The sequence below is a fragment of the Salmo salar genome, unplaced genomic scaffold, assembly GCF_905237065.1.
Source record: "Salmo salar unplaced genomic scaffold, Ssal_v3.1, whole genome shotgun sequence".
Classification (NCBI taxonomy): domain Eukaryota; kingdom Metazoa; phylum Chordata; class Actinopteri; order Salmoniformes; family Salmonidae; genus Salmo; species Salmo salar.
The window spans coordinates 246,881-259,073 of NW_025547453.1; the positions used below are offsets into that span (position 1 = coordinate 246,881).

The window sequence follows — 12,193 nt, forward strand, 5'->3', positions numbered from 1 at the left end:
AAAACCGTATTATAATCTCCCACCATAAAAATAGAGTCTTGTATTGCTTGTAGGGTTGATAAATTATTAGATATATTTTCAAAGAAGCGTGGATCATTATTATTTGGACTGTATAGGTTAATGAGCCATATCTGTTCATGGTCTAATAACATTTTTAAATTCAGCCATCAACCTTGAGGATCTGTTTGGACAATTTGCGCATTTGGATCAAAATTACTGCTAATTAATATCATAACCCCTTCTGAATTTTTTGCCCATGGGAGAAATATATTTCTAGCCCCAGTCCTTTTTCTTCATCTAAAATTGTTGAATGAGTTTCCTGTCAAATTGTGCCATCTGGTTTGCTTAATATAAGGAATTTAAAATGGTTTATAGTTTTACTTTTACTTTTGATACTTTTGAACATTTTAACAATTCCATTTACTTTTGATACTTAAGTATGTTTAAAACCAAATACTTTTAGACTTTTATTCAAGTAATATTTTACTGAATATTTTTTTATTAAGGTATCTTTACTTTTACTCAAGTATGACAATTGAGTACTTTTTCCACCACTGCACCAGTCTATCACATAACTCAACTCTCTCCCTGACCCCCACCAGTCTAGTACATAACTCAACTCTCTCCCTGACCCCCACCAGTCTAGTACATAACTCAACTCTCTCTCTGACCCCCACCTGTCTAGTATATAACTCAACTCTCTCCCTGACCCCCACCAGTCTAGTACATAACTCAACTCTCTCTCTGACCCCCACCTGTCTAGTATATAACTCAACTCTCTCCCTGACCCCCACCTGTCTAGTACATAACTCAACTCTCTACCTGACCCCCACCAGTCTAGTATATAACTTAACTCTCTCGCTGACCCCCACCAGTCTAGTACATAACTCAACTCTTTCCCTGACCCCCACCAGTCTAGTACATAACTCACCTCTCTCTCTGACCCCCACCAGTCTAGTATATAACTAATATATCAACTCGTCTGCAAAGAGAGGTTCACATGGAAGGGGAATGTGTGTACACATGGGTGTTGTTGCACCATACTAACGATAAGCCTGTCTTCCCCATCACATCATGAAAGGTCATGTTGATGTTCATTTAACCTCTGTCTCTCTCTTCCTCTGACTCCTCCCTTTCTCCTTTGTTTCTCTCTATCTCTCTGTCTCTTTCTCTCTCTTTCTCCTCTGTCTCTCTCTTTCTCCTCAGATCTCCAGGCTCAAAGCGTCAGTCCACCAGGTAGGTAGAGTATAAATCTACAGTGATTATAGCAGTTCAATATTAGTCAACTTTATTATCCCACATGGAGAAATTCATGTGTCCATACAAACCATTGTAAACCCCAATAACAAGTAGTGTTTTATGGAACTACTAATACTTGTCAACCACAAAGCACTACTGCTGTTAGAATAACAGAATCACTGTCATCATCTGTCCTCACCACTGTGTTTTCCTCTCTGCTGTTTACAGCTGAACTCTCAGTCAGACTGGTGGATGGGACCACTTCCTGTTCTGGGACAGTGGAAGTCTTCTACAGAGGAGAGTGGTCAGGTCTATGTCCTGGGTGGTGGTGGGACATGATGAGAGAGGTTAAGGTTGTGTGTAGAGAGCTGCACTGTGGCAATCCTGTAGCTGAATCTAGAGGACCTCTGATTGAATATGGAAGAAGAGGAGTCATACTATTTAGTTGTAGTGGGGATGAGTCTTCTATTAGACAGTGTAACATCATAGGAGGAGACCCTGGTTTCTGTTATGGTGAATATTATCATCATGTGACCTGTTCAGGTAAGAGACTGGTCATATTGAGAGATTTATTTATACATTATACAATATTACCATGTATCATGTTTTATGTGTTTTTATTTCATTTAAATAGAGGGAGAGATGTCAGATGTATTTAAACATTATATTTGTGTTTGTCATATTGGTTTATGGGAGATGTTCATGGACAGATCATTGTAGTTCAGATGGTACTGAAGTGAAGCTGCCTGATGGATGTCCAGCTGTTTATTTTCTATAAAGTGAAGTGAACTTATTCCTGTCTCCTGCCTGCATTATTCCCAACCCTATCCTGAGTGACTAAGAACCCATTTCTACCTCTTACAGTATCAAACATAGCAAACTACAATCTTTTATCCAACATATTTGTGTTTAGTCCTTGACAGTGTCATCAACAACACTGATTGAATGTTCAACCAAGTCTTTTTCTCCAGAGTCTGTGCGGCTTGTGGATGGAGCTGGTCTCTGCTCTGGGAGAGTCGAGGTGAAGTCCAATCAGTCCTGGGCCTCAGTGTGTGAAGCTGACTTTGACCGGCAGGATGCAGAGGTAGTCTGTGGGGAGCTTGGCTGTGGGGCTCCTGCAGCTCTACAGGGGGGGGCTCTATGGAGAAGGTGAGGGTCAGACCTGGGATAAAGAGTTCCAGTGTAAAGGCAAAGAGTCCCTTCTCCTGGACTGTGACACCTCAGACAGAGAAAACAACACCTGTCTACCTGGTAATGCTGTTGGACTCACCTGCTCAGGTAAGAAACAGTTTGTCACTCAATCAACATTGTTTCTCACCTGGAGTGAAGAATATGAGAGACAATATAGGTTTGTTTTAGTGAGAAAATAGTAAGATTACTGTCTCTCTCTTTTCTTTTCTCAGAGCCTGATGATGTGAGGCTGGTGGGAGGAGGCAGTCGCTGTGCTGGTGGAGTGGAGTGGTACGACCAGGGAGAGTGGAGGACTGTGGGAGCTAGAGACTGGGAGGATGTAGCTGCAGTAGTGTGTAGACAGCTGGGTTGTGGCTCCACTGTTTCAGTTCTATCTGGAAACACCACTGGAGGGTTTGGAGTTGACTGTTATGGGGATGAGCCTGTACTGAAGGAGTGTAGGAGAATGTATGATCTCTATCCTGGACTCACAGTGATCTGCTCAGGTAATAACAAGATATTGTAATTATATTCAACTATTTCCTTCATCCATACAACTTCCTCTGCACCTCTCATGATGACTGCTTAGCTTGTAAGTCTGCTTTGCAAAATAGATCACTCAGTCAAGTAGGAATCAAATACAACTTAAATATCCCAGAATGCTTTTGTATTTGAGTGTTATCTCAGTGAACGTCTCTACTCACTACCACTGTCACATGTCATGTTATTGTCATATCTAAATGAGGAAAGTAGTTGAGGAGCTACGTTTTCTTTTTCTCTCCTCTTGTTCCAGATGTCCTGCTTAAGCCTGATATCAACATATGTTGTCTCAGTGACTGTAGGCCCACTACTCATGTTGCCCTGTGAGGGAGGGTGGCCAGCACTGTTACATGCTGATGTTATTGTCATATCTATAGGAAACTAGTTGAAGAGGTTTTTCTTGTTCTCTTTTATTGTTACAGATCTCCTGGTCCAGCATGATATCTCCCTGACTGACTCAATGGGAGGGGTCTCCAGGGGCCACCAGGGGCCCGAGGTGTTCAGGGGCTACAGCTTCACCATCACCTGCTCCACTCAGCCACAGTACCCAGGAGGCTCCTTCCTCCTCACGTTCACCGGCTCCAACAGAACCCAGACCCAGCCAGCTGTCAATCACTCTGCTGCCTTCCTCTTCCCTGCTGCAGATGACTCCCACCAAGGGAACTACAGATGTGTTTATGACAATTATGTTTTCTCTCATGACTTCTCCTCTGAGAGTGTGCTCCTCTCCCTCACCATCACAGGTAACTGAACATGAACCAGACTTATAACTTTGTCACTGACAGATTTCCCACAGATCTATGTGATGATGATCAGTCCCCTCATCAAAGGTGTTTCTGTTTGCAGCCTCTCCTCTGCCAGCCTTCATCATCAGACACGTTGTAGTGCTGCTGATCCTACTGACAGCCATCACCACCTCCTACCTGTACTACAAGGTAAAGACATTTACTCAGACGTTACAAGTCATTTAAACTAGAGGGAGAGGGTGAGGGGGAGAGAATGGAGATACTAGAGAGTAATTGTCTGACTGTTGGTGCTGTGTCTCCCTAGCCCACCAGGAGGCAGAAGAGAGTGAACAGGGTGAGCAGCATGGATCTTTATGTCAATGCCATGGAGATGGTCTCTCTGAGCTCCAGAGCTGAAGCTGGACCGGGAGAGGAGAGAGCAGCCCAGGGGACGGAGTAGGAGTAGAATGAAGCTGACCCTACATGCTGATCTTAGGTCAGTTTTGTGTTTTAAATGGATGGTCAGCAGTGGACTGGTGTTTAAAATGTGGTGACAAACCTGAAGTGGTTCTAATTTTAATAACAAGTTCAGAATTAGTTTATCTTTCTAGAACCTTGGAAGAAATCTAAAAGGAGTGACTGCAACCACCATTATTCCTTTTAGTTTGGTTTTTACCACCAGAGAAACATGGGGTTCTGGGTAACATGGGGTTCTGGTTAACATGGGGTTCTGGTTAACATGGGGTTCTGGTTAACATGGGGTTCTGGTTAACATGGGGTTCTGGGTAACATGGGGTTCTGGGTAACATGGGGTTCTGGGTAACATGGGGTTTTGGGTAACATGGGGTTCTGGGTAACATGGGGTTCTGGGTAACATTGGGGTTTTGGTAACATGGGTTTGATTAATGTCTTAATGTCTTTATCTTATTTAGTGTCTCTTAGATTCTTTATCTTATTTAGTGTCTCTTAGATTCTTTATCTTATTTAGTGTCTCTTAGATTCTTTATCTTATTTAGTGTCTCTTAGATTCTTTATCTTATTTAGTGTCTCTTAGATTCTTTATCTTATTTAGTGTCTCTTAGATTCTTTATCTTATTTAGTGTCTCTTAGATTCTTTATCTTATTTAGTGTCTCTTAGATTCTTTATCTTATTTAGTGTCTCTTAGATTCTTTATCTTATTTAGTGTCTCTTAGATTCTTTATCTTATTTAGTGTCTCTTAGATTCTTTATCTTATTTAGTGTCTCTTAGATTCTTTATCTTATTTAGTGTCTCTTAGATTCTTTATCTTATTTAGTGTCTCTTAGATTCTTTATCTTATTTAGTGTCTCTTAGATTCTTTATCTTATTTAGTGTCTCTTAGATTCTTTATCTTGAAGTGTTTCCATTATTAGTCCATGTATTATTATAATCATCTGGTCATTCTTTGTAATTTTTTTTAAATTAAGGTGTCATCTTTTCCTCAAGTCGTTTTGGTTTGTTGTTTACCTCTCATGATGTTATTAATTATACATATATAAATGTATAAATATGTTATAAATATGTATAAAAATGTTATGATATTGATAATGATGTAGATAATTGTTATGATATTGTTAGTAGTATATAGATAATGATGTTATTGATTATAAATGTTATGATATTGATTATTGATTATGATGTAGATTATTGTTATGATGTTGTTAGTAGTCTAGAGATAATAATTTAATTGATTATAAATGTTATGATATTGATTATGATGTAGATTATTGTTATGATGTTGTTAGTAGTCTAGAGATAATAATTTAATTGATTATAAATGTTATGATATTGATTATGATGTTGATTATAAATGTTATGATGTTGTTAGTATTATATAGATGATGATGTTATTGATTATAAATGTTATGATATTGATTATTGATTATGATGTAGATTATTGTTATTATGTTGCTCTCTAAACTGCCATGTAATCAACTGAATGCTTTTAATAAAATGACAGGCTGTCAGTCTTGTGTGATTCCCCTCTTGGACAGACTACAACATACAGTAAGAATATCATGCTGAAACCCTCATAGCCAAGTGTGTGTGTGTGTGTGTGTGTGTGTGTGTGTGTGTGTGTTCAGAACTCTGGTGGTATTAAAACATGATCTGACTAGGGAGTGTCCACTCCAGTACATGTGTAGTGTAGGATGTGTGTCTGTCCACTCCAGTACATGTGTAGTGTAGGATGTGTGTCTGTGTACTCCAGTACATGTGTAGTGTAGGATGTGTGTCTGTGTACTCCAGTACATGTGTAGTGTAGGATGTGTGTCTGTGTACTCCAGTACATGTGTAGTGTAGGATGTGTGTCTGTGTACTCCAGTACATGTGTAGTGTAGGATGTGTGCCTGTGTACTCCAGTACATGTGTAGTGTAGGATGTGTGTCTGTGTACTCCAGTACATGTGTAGTGTAGGATGTGTGTCTGTGTACTCCAGTACATGTGTAGTGTAGGATGTGTGTCTGTGTACTCCAGTACATGTGTAGTGTAGGATGTGTGTCTGTGTACTCCAGTACATGTGTAGTGTAGGATGTGTGTCTGTGTACTCCAGTACATGTGTAGTGTAGGATGTGTGTCTGTGTACTCCAGTACATGTGTAGTGTAGGATGTGTGTCTGTGTACTCCAGTACATGTGTAGTGTAGGATGTGTGTCTGTGTACTCCAGTACATGTGTAGTGTAGGATGTGTGTCTGTGTACTCCAGTACATGTGTAGTGTAGGATGTGTGTCTGTGTACTCCAGTACATGTGTAGTGTAGGATGTGTGTTGATGCCTAAAGAGACTCTGTGTTTAACACACTTCAACCAGACGACTGTAGAAGCTTCTGTTTTATTGAAGAACAACCGTTGTCTCCATTGAACACAATGTTGTGGTCAAGGTAGTTGTTTTATGACTGACTGAAAGAGGGAGACTTTTAGAGTATTTCTTGGTTGGTAAAATTTTGGTTGGCTGAATGTTGGGTCTAGATGGTTGGTCGTTGGCTTGATGGCTGAATGTCAGGTTTGTTGAACATAGATCCTTGTTGATAGGCTGTTAGTTCTCATTAAGTTGTATTTTGGTGGTTTTTGGTTAGACTGGTTCCTAGGAGGAGGAAGAGGAAGAGGAGGCTGAGCTGTGACAGTTTGACATCAGTCTCCTGTTACCTGCTGAGAGAGAGAGAGAGAGAGAGAGAGAGAGATTTGCTGTACATAGCATCCTAAGACACGCACTGTTCCCTATTTAGTGTACTACTTTTGACCAAGTCTCTGGCCAAAGTAGTGTACAATGTAGGGAATAGGCTGCCATTTGGGACGCACCCCAGCTAAAGTACATCACCAAGCAGTATCTACCTCTGGTACCAAACATCCTCATGTAACAGTTAGTGCAGTAGGGTTTCTCATCATGCTGAAACACAAAGCACAGAAAACATCTTAGTTCATGAGATACATAGATACACACATACATGTGGACGGACGGACGGACAGACCTTCTCGACCCCACCTCCCTCACTCCCTCCCCACACTACCCCTCCATGTCTTCGTACCTCAGCATGTTGTCCTGGGGTCAGCTGTCTCTGACACTTGACACTATCTTTCCCTCCACTTCTCCATCTCTCCCCCCCTCACTCCCCCTTCCCTTCCCTTCCCTCTCTCCCCTCCCCTTCTCTCCCTGACTCACTCTCTCTCCCCCTTCCCTCTCTCCCCTCTCCCTCCTATGTCTCCCCCCTCCGCTATACTCCTCTCCCTCTCAACCCCCTTTCCTCTCTCCCCCTTCTCTCCCTCCTCCTCTTCCCCCCCTCCCTCTCTCTCCATACCTCAGCATGTTGTCCCGGGGTCAACTGTCTCTGACACTGTTGACACTTCAGACACAGAGGGTGGTAGTCCCGCCCCAATGACCTCTTCTTCTCACCTGGACCAATGGGGAGAGAGGATACCAAGGGTTACAGGTCAAATGTCTGTCATGGACCAATCTGGTTAGAGGATACCAGGGGTTAGAGGTCAAATATCTGGCATGGACCGTTGGGGTTGGAGGATACCAGGGGTTAAATAAAACATTTAATCAAATCAAATTGTATTTGTGACATGCGCCGAATACAACAGGTGTAGTAGACCTTACAGTGAAATGCTGAATACAACAGGTGTAGTAGACCTTACAGTGAAATACTTACTTACAAGCTCTTAACCAACATAGCTTTAAGAAGTTTTAAGAAAAAAATGTGTTAAATAAACATATATTTTTTTAAAGTTCTAAATAATTAAACAGCAGTAAAATAACAATAGTGAGGCTATATTGGGGTACCGTTACAGAGTCAATGTGAGGTGGCACCGGTTAGTGGAGGTAATTGAGGTAATATGTAGGGAGAGTTAAAGTGACTATGTATAGATAGTAAACAGAGAGTAGCAGCAGTGTAAAAGAGAGGTCTGGTGGTCATTTGATTAGATGTTCAGGAGTCTGATGGTTTGGGGGTAGAAGCTGATAAGGAGCCTTTTGGTCCTTGACTTGGTGATCCGGTACCACTTGCCGTGCGGTAGAAGAGAGAACAGTCTATGACTAGGGTGACTGGTGTCTTTCACAATTTGTAGGGCCTTGCTCTGACTCCGCCTGGTATAGAGGTCCTGGATGGCAGGAAGCTTGGCCCCGGTGATGTACTGGGCCGTACGCACTACCCTCTAGTGCCTTGCTGTCGGAGGCCGAGCAGTTGCCATACCAGGCAATGATGCAACCAGTCGGGATGCTCTCGATGGTGCAGCTGTAAAAGCTTTTGAGATTCTAAGGACCCATGCCAAATCTTTTCAGTCTCCTGAGGGGGAATAGACTTTTGTCATGCACTCTTCACGACTGTCTTGGTGTGCATGGACCATGTTAGTTTGTTGTTGATGTGGACACCAAGGAACTTGAAGCTCTCAACCTGCTCCACTACAGCCCCGTCGATGAGAATGGGGGCGTGCACGGTCCTCCTTTTCCTGTAGTCCACAATCATCTCCTTTGTTTTTATCACGTTGAGGGAGAGGTTGTTGTCCTGGCACCACATGGTCAGGTCTCTGACCTCCTCCCTATAGGCTGTCTCATCGTTGTCGGTGATCAGGCCTACCACTGTTGTGTCATCGGCAAACTTGATGGTGGTCTTGGAGTCGTGTCTGGCTATACAGTCATGAGTGAACAGGGAGTACAGAAGGGGTCTGAGCACGATCCCCTGAGGGGCCCCCGTTTAGAGGATCAGCATGGCGGATGTGTTGTTACCTACCCTTACCACCTGGGGGCGGCCCGTCAGGAAGTCCATGATCCAGTTGCAGAGGGAGGTGTTCAGTCCTAGGGTCCTTAGCTTAGTGATGAGCTTTGAGGGCACTATGGTGTTGAACGCTGAGCTGTAATCAATGAATAGCATTCTCACATAGGTGTTCTTTTGTCCCGGTGGGAAAGGGCAGTGTTGAGTGCAATAGAGATTGCGTGTCATGGACGAGTGGGGTTGGAAGATACCAAGGGTTAGAGAGCAAATGTCTGTCATGGACCAATGGGGTTAGAGGATAGTAGGGGTTAGAGGTCAAATGGTGTCTGCCATTCAGAGAGAGATCTGCACTTTGACTATAGAGTTAGCCACCGTGCTTCTACACCTGTTGGGGTTTTAGGCTGGGTTTCTGTACAGCACTTTGAGAATATCAGCTGATGTAAGAAGGGCTATATAAATACATTTGATTTGATTTGATTTACAAGTTAGGTTCCTGTTAGAGTTGCTAAGCTACCGGTAATTTACCAAAATTACTGGAATCTTCTATGGTAACTTTGGGAATTTATACTTGAGTAAAAATGTATTCCTATATATTGTGTCTGTGTCTATATTGTCCAATAGATAATTAATGAATAAATCATCTAATCAACAACAGCATTATTTTTATTAACTCCAACTATTGACTTATTTAACAACTGACATCAGTTTGGCTCCAACACATTTACAACAAAGACATTCTGACAGTAAAACAAATACAAGTGTAAAAACATATAAAGAATATGTCATGCTGAGACCCTCATATTAAACACCAATGATATTTACTGAGTTTATGGGATATATTAAGGTTAATGATTCAGCCTTGTAATATATACATATTTTTTAAAACAATCACAGAGGGCCAGAGATTATTACAGACTCATGTGATAAGGCCTCACAGAGGGCCAGAGATAATTACAGACTCATGTGATAAGACCACACAGAGGACCAGAGATAATTACAGACTCATGTGATAAGACCACACAGAGGACCAGAGATAATTACAGACTCATGTGATAAGACCACACAGAGGACCAGAGATAATTACAGACTCATGTGATAAGGACACACAGAGGACCAGAGATAATTACAGACTCATGTGATAAGACCACACAGAGGACCAGAGATAATTACAGACTCATGTGATAAGGACACACAGAGGACCAGAGATAATTACAGACTCATGTGATAAGACCTCACAGAGGACCAGAGATAATTACAGACTCATGTGATAAGGTCACACAGAGGGCCAGAGATAATTACAGACTCATGTGATAAGGACACACAGAGGGCCAGAGATAATTACAGACTCATGTGATAAGGTCACACAGAGGGCCAGAGATAATTACAGACTCATGTGATAAGGTCACACAGAGGACCAGAGATAATTACAGACTCATGTGATAAGGCCTCACAGAGGGCCAGAGATAATTACAGACTCATGTGATAAGGACACACAGAGGGCCAGAGATAATTACAGACTCATGTGATAATCTTAAGCACAAAAAGACCACCAGATGTAATTTGATAAAATTCCCCCTAAAATGTAAATGTTACCAAACTTCTGGTAGTTTCCTGGTAAACATAGACATTTTCCAATAATATACCTTTCATTTGCAACCCTAGTTCCTGTACCGGATATATGCAAATAATGCAAGTCCCTAAAGGAAAGGAAGGCAAGTTGGTATGTGAACAAAGCCGAAGTGTGAGAGACCAGTCTGATGTCTCATGTCAATTGAGGACTTAGGAAAGGAGCCCAGGTGAAAGGAAGCCAGGTTAGACTATAGGAACCCAGCCTCTAAAGGAAAGGAAGCCAGGTTAGACTATAGGAACCCGCCTCTGAAGGAAAGAAAGCCAGGTTAGACTATTGGAACCCAGCCTCTGAAGGAAAGGAAGCCAGGTTAGTCTATAGGAACCCAGCCAGTGAAGGAAAGGAAGCCAGGTTAGTCTATAGGAACCCAGCCAGTGAAGGAAAAGAGACTTATCCCAGGATGAAAAGAAAGCTGCTTAGAAAGGAAAGGACACCAGGTTAGAGTATTGGAGAGTAGCTGGTGTGTTACAGAACAGTCTGCTTCCTCAGAGAAGACACTTCCTGTTGTCTGTGTGTGAGTCATGACAGACTGTTCAGAGCATGGAGACACACACACACACACACACACACACACACACACACACACACACACACACACACACACACACACACACACACACACACACACACACACACACACACACACACACACACACACACACACACACACACACACACACACTGCACTCACCAAAGTAGACGGGTTTCCCACAGATGGGACAGTAGCCCACCATGATAGATGATATTCCTGACACTGTTATTTAGCAGACAGGAAGTGTGTATGTAGAGAGTGTGAGATGGAGAAAGGGTGTGTAGAGAGAGAGAATGTGTGTGTGAGAGAGTGTGTAGAGAAAAGGTGTGTGTGTGTCAGAGAGATGTACAGGAAATAGGTTCAACTGTGTGAACATGGCGTGTTGTGATGACAAAACCAGGATGTGGTGAGAACCTTGTCACAGCAAGACAAAGAAACATCACTTCAAAAGAAAATACAATATGAACACATTGGTGTCACTGGTAAAACTAAATATACATAGATATATAGAACTAGAAGGATATGATAGATAGAACTAGAGAAAAATGATAGAAAGAACTAGAAAGATATGAAATATAGAACTAGAAAGATATGATAGATAGAACTAGACAGATATGATAGATAGAACTAGACAGATATGATACATAGAACTAGACATATGTGATAGATAGAACTAGACAGATATGATACATAGAACTATAATAACCTTTAGATAGAAGATGAACAAAGATGTCTATTCTGGACTGTTATGACTGAACAGAACATCAGGTGGGACTAGATCTGGACTGTTATGTCTGAACAGAACATCAGGTGGGACTAGATCTGGGCTGTTATGGCTGAACAGAACATCAGGTGAGACTAGATCTGGGCTGTTACGACTGAACAGAACATCAGTCGTAACTGTGTAGTTTAGTAATTATCGAGGTTAGCTAGCCAGCTATTTCCGTCCCCCGCGACTGCATTTTTTTAATTTTTTTTTCCAAACCCAGCCAACTATTACCGACGAGCAGCATTGTAGAAACTAAATACATTACAAAGGAACGTCTTGATTGGTGTTATGTTAGCTAGCTACAAAGTTGCTTTTGTATCATGACAAGGTGTAGTACTGAAACTATCGAGGTTACCTAGCCAGCTA

General features: G+C 41.9%; 2 protein-coding genes across 4 annotated transcripts; one reads left to right on the forward strand and one right to left on the reverse strand.

Moving 5' to 3' along the window:
- The first annotated feature begins 1,928 nt into the window (after window positions 1-1,928).
- LOC106601385 (deleted in malignant brain tumors 1 protein-like) lies at window positions 1,929-4,409 on the forward strand. The gene is made up of 6 exons (XM_045711258.1): window positions 1,929-1,967; window positions 2,361-2,517; window positions 2,643-2,915; window positions 3,372-3,692; window positions 3,796-3,884; window positions 4,000-4,409. The coding sequence occupies exons 1-6, from the start codon at window positions 1,929-1,931 to the stop codon at window positions 4,132-4,134; spliced, it is 1,014 nt and encodes a 337-aa protein (XP_045567214.1). The 3' UTR covers window positions 4,135-4,409.
- A 2,140-nt stretch (window positions 4,410-6,549) lies between these two features.
- On the reverse strand, window positions 6,550-11,490 carry LOC123731870 (cysteine-rich protein 2). 3 transcript variants are annotated; one of them, XM_045711260.1, is made up of 4 exons: window positions 11,218-11,478; window positions 7,487-7,581; window positions 7,023-7,077; window positions 6,550-6,839 (listed from the first exon to the last, which is right to left on the reverse strand). In XM_045711260.1, exons 1-4 carry the CDS (start codon window positions 11,258-11,260, stop codon window positions 6,775-6,777), a joined length of 258 nt encoding a protein of 85 aa, XP_045567216.1. In that variant the 5' UTR covers window positions 11,261-11,478; the 3' UTR covers window positions 6,550-6,774. The 3 variants fall into 3 exon arrangements, with proteins under 3 accessions (XP_045567216.1, XP_045567217.1, XP_045567218.1); XM_045711261.1 differs by having other exon boundaries at window positions 6,566-6,836; window positions 11,218-11,490; XM_045711262.1 differs by having other exon boundaries at window positions 6,568-6,774; window positions 11,218-11,477.
- Between the last annotated feature and the right edge of the window lie 703 nt (window positions 11,491-12,193).

Bases quoted from the DNA above. Each gene is read 5' to 3' on its own strand.
- LOC123731870 (XM_045711260.1), bottom strand. From the start codon at position 11,260: ATGGTGGGCTACTGTCCCATCTGTGGGAAACCCGTCTACTTTG. The intron at 7,078-7,486 runs GTATGGAGAGAG...TTTGTGTTTCAG, and splicing joins CCCCGGGACAACATGCTGAG to CATGATGAGAAACCCTACTG. The intron at 6,840-7,022 runs GTAGATACTGCT...TCTCTCTCTCAG, and splicing joins GAGGATGTTTGGTACCAGAG to CAGGTAACAGGAGACTGATG.
- LOC106601385 (XM_045711258.1), top strand. From the start codon at position 1,929: ATGGGAGATGTTCATGGACAGATCATTGTAGTTCAGATG. The intron at 1,968-2,360 runs GTACTGAAGTGA...GGGCTCCTGCAG, and splicing joins AGATCATTGTAGTTCAGATG to CTCTACAGGGGGGGGCTCTA. The intron at 3,693-3,795 runs GTAACTGAACAT...TTCTGTTTGCAG, and splicing joins CCTCTCCCTCACCATCACAG to CCTCTCCTCTGCCAGCCTTC.